At 33.8% G+C, this 17,719-nt stretch overlaps 1 protein-coding gene across 3 annotated transcripts in view; it reads right to left on the bottom strand.

Moving 5' to 3' along the window:
* Positions 1-1,009: 1,009 nt before the first annotated feature.
* The window catches only part of LOC144970953 (phosphatidylinositol-3,5-bisphosphate 3-phosphatase MTMR8-like), a 99,353-nt gene continuing 82,643 nt past the window's right edge, over positions 1,010-17,719 (bottom strand). For 2 of the 3 annotated variants that reach the window (XM_078911164.1, XM_078911166.1), the window contains exons 3-14: positions 13,919-14,081; positions 13,161-13,315; positions 11,736-11,870; positions 9,916-10,050; positions 8,610-8,742; positions 7,880-7,989; positions 6,569-6,775; positions 4,700-4,869; positions 4,245-4,379; positions 3,341-3,467; positions 2,301-2,798; positions 1,048-1,324 (exon numbers count right to left, since the gene is read on the bottom strand). In XM_078911164.1, coding sequence (XP_078767290.1) covers positions 1,166-1,324; positions 2,301-2,798; positions 3,341-3,467; positions 4,245-4,379; positions 4,700-4,869; positions 6,569-6,775; positions 7,880-7,989; positions 8,610-8,742; positions 9,916-10,050; positions 11,736-11,870; positions 13,161-13,315; positions 13,919-14,081 — 2,127 coding nt within the window. In that variant the 3' untranslated portion in view covers positions 1,048-1,165. Of the gene's footprint in view, positions 1,325-2,300; positions 2,799-3,340; positions 3,468-4,244; positions 4,380-4,699; positions 4,870-6,568; positions 6,776-7,879; positions 7,990-8,609; positions 8,743-9,915; positions 10,051-11,735; positions 11,871-13,160; positions 13,316-13,918; positions 14,082-17,719 lie in introns of all 3 variants that reach the window. The other variant, XM_078911165.1, reaches the window with a different exon arrangement.

The following is a 17,719-nucleotide window of genomic DNA, read 5'->3' as shown; positions in this document are numbered from 1 at the left end:
TTACTGCTTATGCTATCTGATTTTGTTGTTGATGTCATGGCAACTTGAAAAAAATAATAAGTTTTAAAAAATCAGTCTGAACATGTAGTGTCATGAATTGAAAAGAAAAATTCATAAAATAAAATGGACCTTCAAAACACTGAACAATTATTTACTCTAAGGAATAATCTGTGAAATTTAAGTAGATTTAATGATCTAAATTTGAAATGACACTTTAAAAATATACCAAAAAAAAAAAAAAAACACAAAAAAAAACAACCCAAATAAAGGCAGTATAAAATGCAGTGTTTGTGTGCACTGAAAAAAAAAATCCTGAGCAGATTATCAGAAAACGGGTAAAGTTTTCCGCAGCAGAATCAAGTTCAAAATCATGTTCTGATTTGATCTATCATTTACTTAACAATATCCATTTGATAAAGAACTCTGAAATAAAGGTATGGGTAGTAAATAGCCATAATTCCATATTTACAACAAACAAAGGACTAAAAAAATATAAAAAAATACCTTTTCTACCTCACAATATTTTACAAATTTCTGATTTGGAAAATCTTGTTATACAGTTTGGTTAAGGACAGCTGCAGTTGTAATATTTAAAGAGAGATCTTATCAGAATTTCGGTAAACTTTTATCAAAAATAAAAAATTATTCTTGGATTGTTTAACCAAAAGCGTCACTAACATGAATTATATGACAAAAGATTGATTTATAATGCTCTTAATGTTTGAGAGACTTACCACGGAAAATTACCCAGACAGAGTGCTCAATTACTCAATTTCTTATTATTTTAATGTGTGATTAAGGTCAAAACTCACAATTCAATGAATAAAACAAGTGTTAGATCTAGGCTATACTTGAGTGATAAAGTATTCAGAAATTTATAATCACTTAAAGCAGACAAAAATCACATTCAGAAAAAACACAATAGAAGGTTTTTTTTCTCATGTTAAAAAAACAAAACAAAAAAAACATATCATAGTATGGGTTGCTTAGGTCAATGGCCTTTAAATACCCTATAACAAGACAAGAAATAACAATAATACTAATAATAATAATAATAATAATAATAATGATAATAATAATAATAATAATAATAATAATAATAATAATAATAATAATAATAATAACAACAATAATACAAAGAGCAGTTCAGAGGAATCCATCATGGTCAACTAGAGGGTGGAAACTCAACACTTGGTGACCTTTTGACTTGCTTGTAGCAGGGCTTGCATACAGGCACAGGACGCCGGTGGTAGTGGCCTGGTAGGGGTACGCTACGGGCGATGCAACGTTGGCAGAACACCGACCCACACTTCCAACAGTGGAACTGAACCAAAAAATATAGAATAAAGCTTAGATAACTAACTATGTTTGTAAATTAAAAAACAAAACAAAACAAAACAAAAAAAAACAAAACACAAAAAAAAAACTGAGCTTTATATAGCACAATATCCACTAAACCTGCTCAAGGCGCTTTACAAGGGGTCCCTGGGCAACAGCAACATTTAACATGTAGGATGGGACATGATGCCTGTTAGGCGATATTACAAATTTTTCGGACAAAGTCAACGACGTAAACAGCCAGGTACTTATTGTACACCTGAGTATGATGAGAGAATGTGAGTAAAGAGCCTTCTCCAAGGACTCAACTATGCGCCAAGTGAGGCTCAAACCCAGGACCTTCCGATCCGAAAACGAGTGTCATACCACAAGAGCACATAGCCGCATAGACCATTAACTGAGCTCAAAGCCCTTTAAGAGGGGTCCCAAGGCAATACCAACACTTGGAATGTAGGACAATACACTCCTAACAGCCAGGTTGTCATTTTACACCTGAGTGTGGTGACAGAATAACAGTAAAAAGTCTTTTACAAGGACTTAGCTTTGCACTACTCAGAGCATTACCTAAACCAGAGACTGATTCGTTGTAAGGCATGTCATACTTAGATCACATAGCCGCAAAAATTTATGATTGTAAAATAGACTTCGACGTTAAAAAAACAAAATCCAAAAAAAAAACCTAAGGAAGAAATTAAAAAGAACTACCTTGCCTTGGGTTTCCTGTTTTTTAAAGGGGAGAGGGGAGGGGAGGGAGGAAGAGGTAGGGTGTTGTGCTCAAACAAAAACATTGAAAATATTAGGGTAAAATTGATTTAAAAAGTTGTTCTTTAGCAAGTACTGTTCTAATGGCTCTTGGTAAACCCAATGTGAATATTCATTCTTTCTATCCAAATGTTCATGGTTTTAGCATCTTTCCCACTAAAAAAGTAATTTTATGACCATTTTAAAACACACGCAATTACCTTCCTTGAGTAAAAATCAAATGGTGTAGCACAACTACAGGTCTGGACATTTCTGAAAGACTTCCATCTGACGGCAACTGACTTCATCTCCAATATCAACTGGTCTATAGATAGCTGCTCAGCACTGGGTGACCTCAACATGCCAGAGGAATCTGGCGTTGAAGTGTTATAGTCCTCCATCCCTGACCTTGACATTTGGGAACTAGACTCGTCAAAACCAGACTCAGAATCACTTTTCAAGTGATTTGTTAATGCATCTCTTTGTGACCACCTTCCATTGACAATCCCATCTCCCGACCTTTCACCTCCGTGATACCCTGATGCTGTCTTGTTGCCAATGTCTTCTTCTACAGGAGATGACTTGAGGGAAGGTGTGCCTCCATCCCCCACATGATTGATGAGGATACCGTCTATGGAATCCATTGACAGGTGACCTTGAAGTTTACGCTGAATAGTCTCATCCGACTTTCCTAGCATCTTGCAGATTTGTGTAACTCTCTGGTTTGGTTGAGTAAAAATGAAAAATAATAAATGTAAAAAAAGAATAATGAAATCGTATTTTACTGTTGATAAATGCTTAGGGTTTCCCAACAATGTGTTGATCATTATCAGACCAAAAAAAATAAATTAATTGACATGACATCATATTAAGACCATTGTTGAGAGGGAGAGTGCAACTACAACCATTTTTAGACTTTTGTAACCATTGCTGCAATAGTTTCTACAAATCACTGTCCTTCCAAAAAGTGGTTTAACAAGTATGAATTTTCTTAAACAATTATTCCTCAGACGTTATTTTGATAAAGTCTCAATAGAAAATAAATGGTAAAAGAAAGGAACAAAAAGGAGGAAAACAAAATTTAATAGAAAACAAACAAACAAACAAACAAACAATAGAACAAGAATAAAAAAAAGAAAGCAAATGAAAACACATACCAAAATAAACCAAACAAATCCAACCAACAAACAAAAAGAAAAACAACAATATAAAAAAAAAGCACTGAACACATACACAAGGAACCATTCCATGCTCCTCTTACCCTTTCCAACAACATGATGTGATCCTCCAAGGATGTAGAGTGATCTTTGGCAGCTGATATGATATCCATAATACTCTCTCTTGGATGGACACCATTTTCATAACGATTGTACATCCCTCGCCAGAACCTGAAGATTGTGTATAATAAACGTAATATTATCATTGCAAGATAAACATATAATTTAGCATTGTAAAATAAACATATAATTTATCATAGTAAAATAAACATTATTCCACACCTCTCCATCATTTATCATTGTAAAATAAATATATTTTTACAATAGTAAAATAAACATAAATTAATCATTGTAAAATAAACTCATTTTATCATTTACAATAGATTTCATTTTATCACTCTAAAAAACATATAACTTTATCATTGTAAAATAAATTGTAAAGATAATTTCAAGAAAATCTCCAAGAATTCTAGCAAATACAAAACTGCCTTAATTGTCGACTCAAAAAGTATTGAAACTTTTATGTCCTTCGTTATTTTTAATAAATGTCTTATTCATTTTTATACAATAATTCTACGAAACTATGCCACAAGCCACACAAAAATACTGGAAATATGTCCGCACTCTCTTTACTAATAAATCGGGAAAGAAAGCCATAAAATATTAAATCAAAACAACAACAACAAAAATGAAGGTTAAAAATTTGCATGTCTCTAAAATTAGTTCTATATAAACTTGAATCAATAACCATTACAGTACGGTAATGAAAAAAACAAACAAATTAGACTTTAATTTTAAAAAAGTGGAAAATGTATGGCTTTAATCTAAATTCAGAATTTTTGAAAAGAAATATCCAGTATGTATGACTTCCCATGATGCAAGTGCTAAATAGAAACCACACATCAATCGTTTGAGCATTTGAGATCAAATCTGCTTTGTCGAACTTACTTGAGTGCTTGAGGGGAAGACACCGATGGAATGAGGGGTGGTCGAATTTCATATTCTTTCCTGTACAGGGGGTTCAGGAACTCTGTTGAGTGCAGGTTTAAGTATCCCCACAAGGAGTATGTCCTCTCACTTAATCTGGAAGAGACAAAGAGAAAAGTAAAATTAGAAATCAATTCGATCGATATGTAAAATATCACAAAAAATAATTATCGTCATTATTATTATTATTATTATTATTATTATTATTATTATTATCATCATCATCATCATCATCATCATCATCATCATCATCATCATCATATTATTATTATTATTATTATTATTATTATTATTATTATTATTATTATTATTATTATTATTATTATTATTATTATTATCATTATTATTATTATTATTATTATTATTATTATTCTTGTTCTACATTAAGTGAGAAATAGGATTTCTAAATATCACACCTTAGATCCAGTCGATCTTTCTCACAATTTCCAATAAAAGTGCCAAACTGACAGGAATATGCGTGGTCATGTATGGTCAACAAGAACCTCTCATTGAACTGGAAGGCACACGGCCATAGCTGAGACATCTGCCATACAGACTCCAGGAACTGTGTGAACACTGGTGACACCTGGTATAGGTGCATAAAATAAAAAAGGGAATTTTTCATTATTCAGTTAAGTCCAATAACCAAATTTTGAAATTTTGAAATTTTGAAAGGGAACCTCACCGTGAAGAATGAGTGGAGAAAAGAAATGTAATTGAAAAATATGAAATTGGAAAACAAAAAGTTTTTAATATAACACGAAATGAAATTTATGTTACAGCACTTTCATAATTCTAAAGAAACAAGTGAAGGGACATAACCCTCTAAATTTAAAATTATTGACTGAACAGAATTTTGAAAAAATAATAGTAAACTTTGCTTCAAAACTGGATAATTTTTCATTGCAACATACATTTAAAAATAAGTAATTTCATTTTCAACAGGATAGACAGCACTCAATCAATTCATTTAGGGAAACAGTGGTAACATTTGGAAAAGCACAGGGGACATTTTACTGAATAGGGTTTTAATATATTAACAAAAGAACAAATTAATTAAAAATATGAACAAAACAAAACAAAAAGTGTGGCTTAGTGTGGTACAGTCTTTGCTTTGTATCGGAAAGGTACCAAGTTCATATACACGCTGCATTGTGCCGGTCTTGAGACAGTTACCTTGCCCTAGCTCAGCTTGCTGCGCTGCACTGCAGTTGACGCCTGATTTATTTCAGTCTTCTCTAAAACCCTAAAGACAACTTTCCCTTATGGATGATGAATAAAGGCAATTTCATTTATTTTTTGTTTTATTTAATTTAAAAGTACAGTCCACTCCCGATAATCACAACACCTTGGGATCAGAGAAAATGTCGCGATTAACCGAAGTTGAGTTTTCTGTCCACAATTGCAACATTTTACACAAATACAGTGAACTCAAACCAGTTGTTGTAAACATTGTTCTTAGTCCACCACAGACTGAGCAATTTGATTGGAATAAAAAATATATGGCAGCCCTGTATAGATTTTGACAAGCAAAAACAGCTTTGAGGCAAGAAATCTTAAGATTGGATTCACTTACACTTTTTTTTTTCTCAACATTTGTAAGAATCCAAGAGACTAGGCGTGATGAGAGACAATAAGCTCTCACCAAACCCGTTGATCATATTGCACAGATGTCAATCACAGAACAAAAGATATCATCGCTCAGTCTCTCCTCACAACTGTCATCATCTACCTGCTGTCTAAACCAAGCCCAGCCCACTCGCCTCATATTATTTAATGGTCACGGATGACCGCACAAATCGAACTGCAACGCCCTGCCCTCTTTTGTATCTAATAGAATGATGACACACTACTGTAGCATTAAACCCCACCCACTTTTGATTCTTCAACACGTCATGATTTAACCCACTATGAAATCTAATCATAAGATTTTGTATGATTGATTCCTTGAATTTGCCTCCTTTAGAGGTCGAAATTAACCGAAGTTTGTTGCAATTAACCAGTGACTTTTACATAGAATTAATTCTGTTTCTTGGGAAATGTTGCAATTAACCGAAAGTTGCAATTAACCGATTTGCGATTATCCAGAGTGGCCTGTACTTTTTAAAAAGTTTTTTTCTTTGATGATGACAATGATGATGATGATGATGATGATATGATGACGATGTTGGTTATGATGTTGATAACAATTATTATGATAACAACAGTGTCTATGATGACAATAACATTTGTAAGAGCAAGATGTGTTTCAGTGAATTTTACATACATAATATAAGATATCTCACCTCTCGCGGATCCACACTCTCTAATAGACCACACCTGTCCATGAATTTATGACCAAAGGACAGCCACTCCTTTTCTATCAGTGCCTGAAATCCCTGGAGGGTCCTGTAGTGGGGATCCAGCATGAGACCTGCCAGGGAACAAACCTGGGCTGTTCTATCCCATCCATCAGAACAGTGGACTAGAACACTGATGCCGTCTTGAATAGCCTGTTGATGACAATTGTTTTTTAAAGATTTTTGTATATCACAGTGCCAAAGAATGAAATCTAATCCCCAAAAAAGCAAATTAATAACAACAACAACAAGAAGATCCCCCCCCCCCACCCCCGCGCTTTTCCCAAAGAAAAACAATAATAATTTTTAAAAAATAAAACAAACAAAAGAAAAATAAATAAAAAAAAAAAAACAAAAACAAAAACCCACATAATAGTTTTAACTTTGATTTTATTTCATTAAGTTAATGTCTTCATCATATTAGTGCAATTGGCGACGTCATCATTTGTTTTGTTTGTTTGTTGCTTTAGGTCTCTTCCAACACAATTGAGGTTATATGAGAGACCGCTGAAACAAAAAAACAAGCAATCTAACAAAAATAGTACAAATGTAAATCAAAATCATAACCTAAAGATATCATAAGCTAAACTATAAATAACCAAGAACAAACAGGCAGAAGATTTACAGAAAAAAAAAAAAATCCCCTGTCAAAAATACAATCACAAACCAAAGAAGCAGGATAGGCTAGTAACGAGAAGAAGAAACGACATCACTATCGGATCGTACACCCATGCGAACATCATAGGTATATGATTCAAGGGTGATGCTCCCATCCAACCACCCGCTGACGTCATCATTTGGCACCCTCTAGCAATTCGATCTGGACATCTAATCATTGCATACAACATCGTCTTACAAAGACTCTCATTGTGAATTTATTCAATAGTAAAAGCTATGTGGTCTTGTGGTATGACACCTGCTTTCGGATCGGAAGGTCCTGAGTTTGAGCCTCGCTCGGCGCATAGTTGATTCCTTGGTAAAGGCTCTTTACTCACATTCTCTCACCGTACTCAGGTGTAAAATGAGTATCTGGTCGTTGACAATGTTGTCTGTGTCAGAAAAGAAAATTGTAATATCGCCTAATAGGTGTCATGTTTCGTTCTACATATTACGTGTTGCTGTTGGTCAGGGACCCCTTGTAAAGCGCTTTCAGCACTTTTAGTGGATATTGCGCTATATAAAAGCTCAATTTTTATCTTTAAAGGAAAAGATTGAGACATAAAACTTTACATGAACAACCCAAATATAACTTCATACCCTGGCAATGAATGTTGACGTTTCGAGGACTGAGGCGATGTGCTTCAGCCAGTTGGAAGACTCTAATCTAGACAGGAAATCATTCATACTTGGACGTTTCAACTCACACACTGAAATTGGAATCAAAGAATAGTAAAAGATAGGGGTAAAATGTAAGAAAATAAATAAAAGTATCATATTGTACTTGACAATGCAAAGGTAAATCAATTTATACCCAAAAAATGACTCCATAGCACATTTCAACAGATTCAACAAATGCGGTTCTCATTCCAGACTATGTGGGACTTAATTTCAATTTCATGAAGTAAAAAGTTGTCTGTTTAAGTGTTCTTGTTGTACTGGCAGGCTTAAAATATCTGTCACTTCCAATAGGTTAGTAGTTGGTCCTCTTTCACATCTGAGTCAAACAATCATTGTTACATACTGACGATACAAAACACTGCTTGAATTTGTTCCGATAAAAGACCTGCCATCGAATGACATAAATAAAATATAACTAAAACAATAATCAAAAGAATACTTTCTAATGCTCATTTATTCATTGCATTAGGATATCTAACTATGAACATATTTGCTAAGATCCTTGGTTCCTTTTGCATCTTACATTTTTTTTCGTTTTGTTTTGAAAGGGGGGAAGTTAGGATTTAATTTTTGTCATTTTAACTCTTTCAAATTCAATTTTGAGCATCTCAACCAATCAATAATTCAGCCAAAATGAGTTTCCTCTCACCATCTGTTAGTTTTTGTAGACTAGCCCTCATGACATGGATGTTTTCAATACCCAAAAACTTGAACCTCATATTGCTGTAATTATTCTCATTCTCATAGCCCTTCCCTTGTGCCTTGTTCACCATGGCATTGATCTGCAGAAAAGTATAGAATTGATTTTCAAGACATAATAAACAACAGGTAATATTTTCTAAATAATTAAAATAAAACAACAATTGGAAAAGAATACTACTGAGACAAAATATCTTCCCAAACTAATTAAATATAATGATAGAAATTAAATTAACCTACGATTAACTATCTACAAAGGCGGAAATGTTTACAAGTCTACAGCTACAATTGCCTCCTTACCTCAACATAGAACTTTGCTTTTTTGAGAATTTACTGTGTGCCTAATTCAAATTTAATATAACAACTCAATCCCTGCTGGATGGTAGGTCAATGCCTAAAGATAAAAAAATTGTCTCGTCTTGATTTCTTGGAGTCTAACATTTAAGGTTAAAGAAGTATGAAAGTTTGGAGAAAGACCGCATCCTGTCAGCTCAACTGGTAGGGCACTCAAATATCTAGCAAACCCGAGTAACATTTGGATAATATTTTTTTTTGACCCACCAGTCACTCAGATTGGGTAGCAGCTCTAATAGATGTGGTGGAAAGTATCTTGTAATCGACAAGAGTCTTGTCAAAAGGGTAGCTAAAAATTACTGATGTCCGTATTATATCACACAATATCCTTTCTTATCATTGCTGCACTCTTGTGTGAAGTGCCTATTCTTACATAAAAGGAAGAATTCAATGAAGAAAATAATACTAGATGTGTATTTTGTGTTTCAAATCCATTAGGGAAAACAATAACACCATTGCTTCTTGCATAGTTTTCATTTCCATTCCTCATGTGCTTGTCAAACCCTTATGCCGTGAAATCTGAAACACTTCCAAACCCTATGTCTCAAGCTTCGTAAGTCTTTTGGATCTAAGTTGGCTATGACACTCGCCTTCTGATTGGAAGGTCCTGAGTTTGAGTTCTGAGCAGCACATAGATGAGTCCTTAGAAAATGCTCTTTCCTCACATTCTCTCACCGTACTCAGGTGTAAAATGAGCACCTGGCCGCTAACAGTGTTGTCTCCATCTGAAAATTTTTTTTAACAGTCATCATGCCTCGTCCTACAGGTTGAGCGTTGCTTTGGCTAGGGACCCCTTGTAAAGCACTTTGAGCATGTTTGATGGATATCGTGCTAAATAAAATCTCAAGTTTGTTTTGTTTGTAAAGAACTTCTAAGAAAAGTTCAATGACTATATGATTTACCTTTGGCCTTGTGTCAACGACATACATAAAGTCTGACTTTGGATTAGTAGATAGAATAGCCTGGAGCATGTTTTCATCCTCCAAACATCGGGCTGAAAATCCTGACAAGGGCTGGCTACAGCGGGTCAGAGAAGCCTTGAATAGAATTTTCGAAAATTGGTTGAATTGTGTGATATGGAATTCGTAGAATAATAATAATAATAATAATAATAATAATAATAATAATAATAATAATAATAATAATAATAATAATAATAATAATAATAATAATAATAATAATAATACATGGCATTTATATTGAGCATTTTCATCACTGTGTGATATTCAACTGCACGTTCCAAAATAAATGTACAAAATTTATCTATATATAAAACGTATACCACAATGATATCAATAGCAGCCGTGCATGTAATATCATATCAATATCATGAAAATGTAACGGTAAAACAGTAGTGCTTTAACAATGATGTAAAACTATCAACAAATTTTGCTTCTCTTATCCTTCTGGGCAGATCATTCCACACAAGGGGCCCAGTGTGGGTAAGGGAATGGCCGCCATAAAATTTATAATTATATTCACTTCTAAGAGTAAGCTTCGTTTTGTCAGTCGAGGATCGTAAATTCCTATTTGTTTTTTGTTTGTTTGTTGCTTTAGGTCTCTTCCAACACAATTGAGGTTATATGAGAGACCGCTGAAACAAAAAAACAAGCAATCTAACAAAAATAGTACAAATGTCAATCAAAATCATAACCTAAAGATATCATAAGCTAAATTATAAATAACCAAGAACAAACAGGCAGAGGATTTACAGGAAAAAAAATATCCCCTGTCAAAAATACAATCACAAACCAAAGAAGCAGGATAGGCTAGTAAAGAGAAGAAGAAACGACATCACTATCGGATCGTACACCCATGCGAACATCATAGGTATATGAAAATATTTGAGAGTGTAGTTACACAATGGTAAATATGTGTGTGTGTGTGTGTGAGTGTGTGCAAGAGAAAGAATGAGAGAGATAGATAGAGAGAGATAGAGAGCGAGAGAGAGAGAGAGAGAGAGAGAGAGAGAGAGAGAGAGAGAGAGAGAGAGAGAGAGAGATATGAATGAAACATAAAGATGAAAGAGAGGTGAGAGAATGGCTTTGTTATGGTAGAAATCATAAAGCTGTGACTTTGCAATAAATTCCTTCTTTCTTATGACAACTGTGCTCTTAAAGTGCACAATATTTTATCACGCCAAAACCAAAAGGAAGCGTTCAGTAAAGATAATGTAAATGTTGCTGCTTGAAGCTCGAAAGAAATAAATAACAATGTGAAATTGATTGTAAGCTTCAATTTAATATATGAAAACGTATAAATGGACGTCTCAGGTTTCCCCTTTATCAACAAAAATGGGATGAATGAAACACCACAGAGAAATGAGATAATGTGGTAGTGGCGTTGTTAACAATGGCTCAGTTGCAATGTTGTGAGTTTCTTAGCCAAGCGAACACTATCTATATGATGTTGGTAACAGGTTTGTTTCAGGATTCCAATCAAGGTGCTGATCACAATGATGTAATGAATGATATTTTTTTCTTCCTTTTTTTTTTTTTTAACAATGCTTTCAATGTTTCAAAATCAGTAAAGTGGAATTTTTGAGCTTCATATTAATTGGACATGAAGCAAACTTTATTCAATAGATTTGGATGGATTTAAATTAGATTGCCTCACTCAAAAGTACATTTATCTATTAATATTAAGCATTATGGACCCACAAAATTACTTTACTTAACTTGAACACTTAAAATTCTATTAGGCCATCAGTCAAGAGCTGTACCTGATTCTCTCTGTAAAGGTAGGATAGCACGGGCAGTCTGCCTCTACTTCTGAACTTTGAACTCCCAAGAAGGACATGTGTCTGTTGCAACAAGGTAGCAGGTACATAGAGAAGACTGGGGTATGTGTCACAGAGCTGGGAAAAAAAAAAGAAAACAATAAACTTAAAAAGGATACCATGGTTAAAATTTACACAGCTACTCAAGGATCTACTTAAGGAAATTAATGATCGTGGCCAATTATTCAAAAACCGTATCATATCAAGGTGAACAGGGTGAGGAAAATTTAATTAAAAACTCAATTTAAAAAAATAAAATGAGTTGATTTAATAACCCTTATTTAATGATTTTTATTTCTTATTCTCAGAAAAGACATGGAACGAACATACGTTTTTAAAATTCTGATCTGATCGTTTTGATTTCAAACTCATTTTTTTTTCATCTAATTTATTCTGACATAATGCCAGATTGACACAGAAAGTCACAAGTCCAAATTTGGATTTTGAAATGAACTGATAAAGCAAAGTTTTAAATTAAGCAGTAAAGCCGGAAACTTGGTCCAAATTGCATGTACATATTGAACTAATTGTAGTCTTCGTCATCTCAGTTTCATTTTTTAAAAATACATAATTTAATTTAGAATCAATCTTGAAATCTTCATGGCTTCATTAAAACGTTTATTATATAAATCACAAGCGGTACTGTAAATGTATTTCTCTTTAATTTTTTCTTGTTTCAAACAAATGTTAAAATCTGTATTTTTCCCCCTTTTCCTTCAATCAATATGGCAACCTATTTAAAAACTAAATAATCGAAGATTTTTAAAAATAATTTTTAAAATTAAACAAAGATTGAATATATTAAGTGAATATAATGAGAAAACAAAAAGTAATTATATACCTTTTTAAAAAATGATGGATTTGTACTTATTCTAATTACTTTTTAAAAGATGCTCATATGTAGAATATTTAAATTAACATATAAGGCCTTGTCATGACAGAAGAATTTAATCAGCTGGGTACCACTAACGCATTACGAAATTTCATTCATAGTTTATCTCCTTTATTAACAATAACTAAAATATCTGACATGGAATTTTCCAAAATCTCTTAAAGTCTCGTCCAGACAAGTCCAACAAAAATATCAATTATAGTCCCTTAGAGTCATTAAGCCGGAGTTTATTTCACTTTCTATAACATTGAGTGGACAATAGCAATTGCTTGCTACCTTTTGAAAGTACACTATGTGCTAGACCTAACTGACTTTGCTACCCAATCACTGCTGGGCGGACAAGAGGGTTGGGAAAAATTAGCCTTACTACACTAGGGATCAATCTTCGTTCCTTTGTGCAAGAAGCAACGGCTCTTCTGAGCTATCAGGATCTTTCATCACTGCAGCTGGCCAAGGTAGAGTTACTGATGTCTTACCTCATAGTTGTGGTTCAGCTTTGTGATTTCCCATTCTTGGTTGGGCGCTCCCATACGTAGGTACTCAGACTGTATATCAAACATGTCCCATCCAAAGGTTTTATCGGGGCACTCAGGAGAGGTGAAGCTGAAGGCATACAACTTGGCTATTTCAGCTGGTTAATTAAAAAAACAAAAACAACATTGAACATTAATAGAGGGTATTTCAACGATTTAAAATGTTTCATTTATTCCCCATTTCATACAGTACCAGTCATTTATTAGGCGTCCTTACAATATCCGTCACTGCCGATATCCAGATACTCACACCTGAGTCGAGTGGTATAATGATTGTAAGCCTTGCCTAAGGAAACAACCTGGGGAACAGAATTCTGCAGGAACACTGTCCCTAATCCTGTCACTGACCGCGCTTAACATTTCATGACTTTATGATACGACGCAAAATCACATCGCTGAAGCACCCATGGACAAAATAGAATAAAATAAACGAGGCTGAGTAAAAATAATTCAAATTAGGGATATGGGACATGGTCAATTGAACAATTTAAAAAAATTCCTTCACTGATGCTGTTTTCTTGGCATCAAGATCTGGTGTCAGATAAGACTAACTCAATCTCGGCCCATAAGTGATTAAAGAAAAAGAAGAAAGAAAAGAAATATGTTGAACAAATTATAAAAATGCTAAAGATAAATGCTCACAAGTTGCTGACAATGATAGGTAACCATAACATATCAATCGCTATCAGAAAATAACTCACAAGGTCTGGAAAATTCCTGTACAGACTGGAATATATCGTGGCAGTCTCTCTCCCTTGGGATGATGAATGTGACGGACAGGAAATTCTTGCACCTCACAACCAAAGGGCATCCCTCGGCACTCATGGGGAGCTTCTCCACCAAGCCGATATGTGTGTGTAAAATCTGGGCGTAAAGAGGAGGAAAGTGGAATATAGATATATATTATGCTGACTAAAAAACAAATCTTTTGCATTCTGCTTATCGAAATTCTATGAGAACTTCGAACAAGATATGTGTGTGACTGTTGTAGTGATTTTGTAGTCGAATGAATGAACATGTGTGATACGATTGTAAAGCACCTCTGAGCACTATTTGTGGATACTGGCGCTATATCAAATAATAATTATAATTATAATAACTTAAGGATCAATGGACGACAATTAAAATGCAACATTTGTTAAGTTCTAATCTACCAGACACAGAAAATTAAATTTTAGGTCAAGATTACAAAATCAAAGTGAGGCTTGTCTGGGTCTTCAACTTGTAACCTAGATGCCTGATTTCGAGTCCCATTGTGGATGGCGCAAAGCTGAGTCATTGGATAAAGGACTTTTTCTAGTAACAGCATGCCTCGCCTGTGTCGGAAGAGAATTGTAATAGCGCCATGAAGGCATTCTGTCTCATCCTAGATGTGGGGTCTGACCTTTTGCATTATAAGAACAAAGCGGATAATGCACTATCAAAACAGTGAAGTTTTTTTTCTCTCTCTTTCGAGAGACCCCGATGAGCTTTATTGAGTTGAATAATTTTTAATCGTGAAAAAAACAAAACAAAAACAAATCAAAGTTACGCTTTATGGAGGAAAATGTCATTATTCTGCACATCGGCGAAAATCAAAATAACAACAGTAACAATAACAATAACAATAATAATAATAATAATAATAATAATAATAATAATAATAATAATAATAAATAATACCGGTAATAATAATAATAATAACAATAATAATAATAATAATAATAATAATAATAATAATAATATAATAATAATAATAATAATAATTAATAATAATAATTATATATATTTTTTTTTAATTTAAAAAAAGTTCTCACATCTCAATGACATATTACTCTAAGCAATTAACCATAAAATCACATCAACCTCACGGTTATCAACAAACAACAAAACAACATTCACAGCAAAGAACCCATGGCAAACACAGACTCATTTAGTTAACTTCTTGAAATTGTGAAACTACTAAAATTTCAAATAATCTCCGTCACCGATGTTGTTGGGCCTACAAGTCAAACATTATTTAAGTCAATAAATAATTACATAATCTAATTGAGAAAACAATAACATTATTCTGTGCCGAATGTGAATTTTATAAAAGAGTGGAAAGATAGTATTATGTCCGTATGATTTGCAGAATACTAAGGGAGCGAATCAATTATCATCCGGTATACATGGTTATATATTTGAATTATGCCCCTTGATGATTCTGTGGAAATAGGATGAGTCTTTATAGAGGTCACTGTGGCAATAAATCACGCATGCATACAAATATTATTTGCATCCATGAATATGATCTGCATGAATTACTGAGAATTTGATGTTGAAAGGGGTAGCATAGCACTATGTACCCTGGAGGTAACTTGGTGACACCGGGTTCGACTCCCACCCACTACGTTGTTAGTTGCATTGCGACTGACAGTTCAGTTTTCCCGTGTATAAAAATAGTCACAAGGTCCATGCAACCGGAGTTTACCCGGTTTCTGTAGCGCTAAAAGGACAATAGCAAATGGTTGCTATATCATTTGGGTCTATCACAAAATACTCTCCGTCAAATCTGACAGACCCAGCTACCCGAGCACTGCTTGTAGGACGTCAGAAAAAAATTGCGATTTCACCCGTGATCGATCCCGTTCCCGCATGTGAAGCGAATGCTCTACGAACTAAGCCATCGATTTCCCTGTGGAGATGAGAAAACAAACCAAAAAAAAAAAAAAATATATAATAATAATAATAAAAAAAAATAAAAAAAAAAAAAAAAAAAAAAAAAAAAAAAATATATATATATATATATATATATATATATATATATATATATATATATATATATATATATATATATATATATATATATATATATAAATAAAAAATATCAACCGAATTGGTATTTGGTATTGGCTGATATGAAGAATAATAATATAATTCATTCTGAGAACGATAAAATGTGCACTGCATTTATTGGACGTCACAAATTGAGCTTTCTCCATATAACGCAATATCCACTAAACGTGCTCAAAGCGCTTTACAGGGAGTCCCAAGCTAACAGCAACATTTAAAATGTAGGACGAGAACTGACGCCTGTTAGGTGGTATTACAATTTGTTTCCGACACGGACAACGCTGTTAAACGTCAGGTATCATTTTACACATGAGTATGATGAGGGAATGTGAGTAAAGAGCCCTTTCCAAGGACTCCACTATGCGCCGCTCAGAGCGGGACTCGTACCCAGGACCTTCCGATCGGAAGGCGAGTAGTGTCATACCACACGACCACATGGCCGTAACAAAGGCACGAGGCCAGAGCAGTAGAATTAGCCAACTTCCCATTCATTTATAAGATGGCCCGGCGGAAGATGAGTTAAAAAATAAATAAATATCAACCAAGTATGGTATTTGGCATTAGCTGATAATATGTAGAATAATATTATTCATTCTGAGAATGATAAAATTGTGTGCACTGCAATGAAGCATTTATTGGCCGTCAAGGCACGAAGATTAGGCAACTTCCTATTCATTTATTAGACTGACAGCAGGTGATAAGGGCAATATTAGCTGAGGACAATTCGATATTGATTAATGATAAAATTATGCACGCCAAAGTAGGAGGAGGGCGATCAATTGATGCCAGCAACTAGTATGTGGTAGTATGCTCATGTACATGTATGAGTTTGTGTGTGTGCGCGTATGATTGTGTGAGTGAGTTACTATCATAATGAGAAATGATGAAGAGAGACGCATGCAGGATTGTGTGTGTGTGTGTGTGTGAGAGAGAGAGAGAGAGAGAGAGAGAGAGAGAGAGAGAGAGAGAGAAAGAAAAGAAAAAAAGAGAGAGAGAGAGAGAGAGAGAGAGAGAGAGAGAGAGAGAGAGAGAGAGAACATTGTGAAGAGGAAAGAAGAAGAGAGAAAGAAAGCGTAAGAAAGTGCGAGAGATAGATAGATGGATAGATGGATGGATATATATATATATATATATATATATATATATATATATATATATATATATATAATATATATATAGATAGATAGATGGATAGATAGATAGATAGATATATATATATATATATATATATATATATATATATATATATATATAGATAGATAGATAGATAGATAGATAGATAGATATATAGATATATAAGTGAATGGATAAATAAATAGATTGTGTGAGCGGCCTATGGAAACACAGAATGGAGATTGATGAACAACCTCCAGTAGGTGGATTGATATAACATTGTATTATATCTGAGTACACGAAATCTTAATAAAATATTATCTCTCTCTCTCTCTCTCTCACACACACACACACACACACACACACACACACACACACACACACACACACTCTGTTCCTCTCTCTCTCCAAAACATTATCCTGTCATAAAACTCCTTTGCTCTCCGTGTACCTTTGCAGCAAAGAATGTCATTCCGACTTTTTCAACTTATTTTTTATCAACTTGAAAGACGTTAATGAGGATCGTATTCCTTTGCTGACTTTAACAGATACATTAGAATAAAGATAAAATAGAA

The sequence above is a fragment of the Berghia stephanieae genome, chromosome 4 (assembly GCF_034508935.2).
Source record: "Berghia stephanieae isolate SIO BIC M18660-M18661 chromosome 4, UCSD_Bste_1.3, whole genome shotgun sequence".
NCBI classification, from domain to species: Eukaryota; Metazoa; Mollusca; class Gastropoda; order Nudibranchia; family Aeolidiidae; genus Berghia; species Berghia stephanieae.
This window is presented reverse-complemented; position numbering and strand designations above follow the sequence as displayed.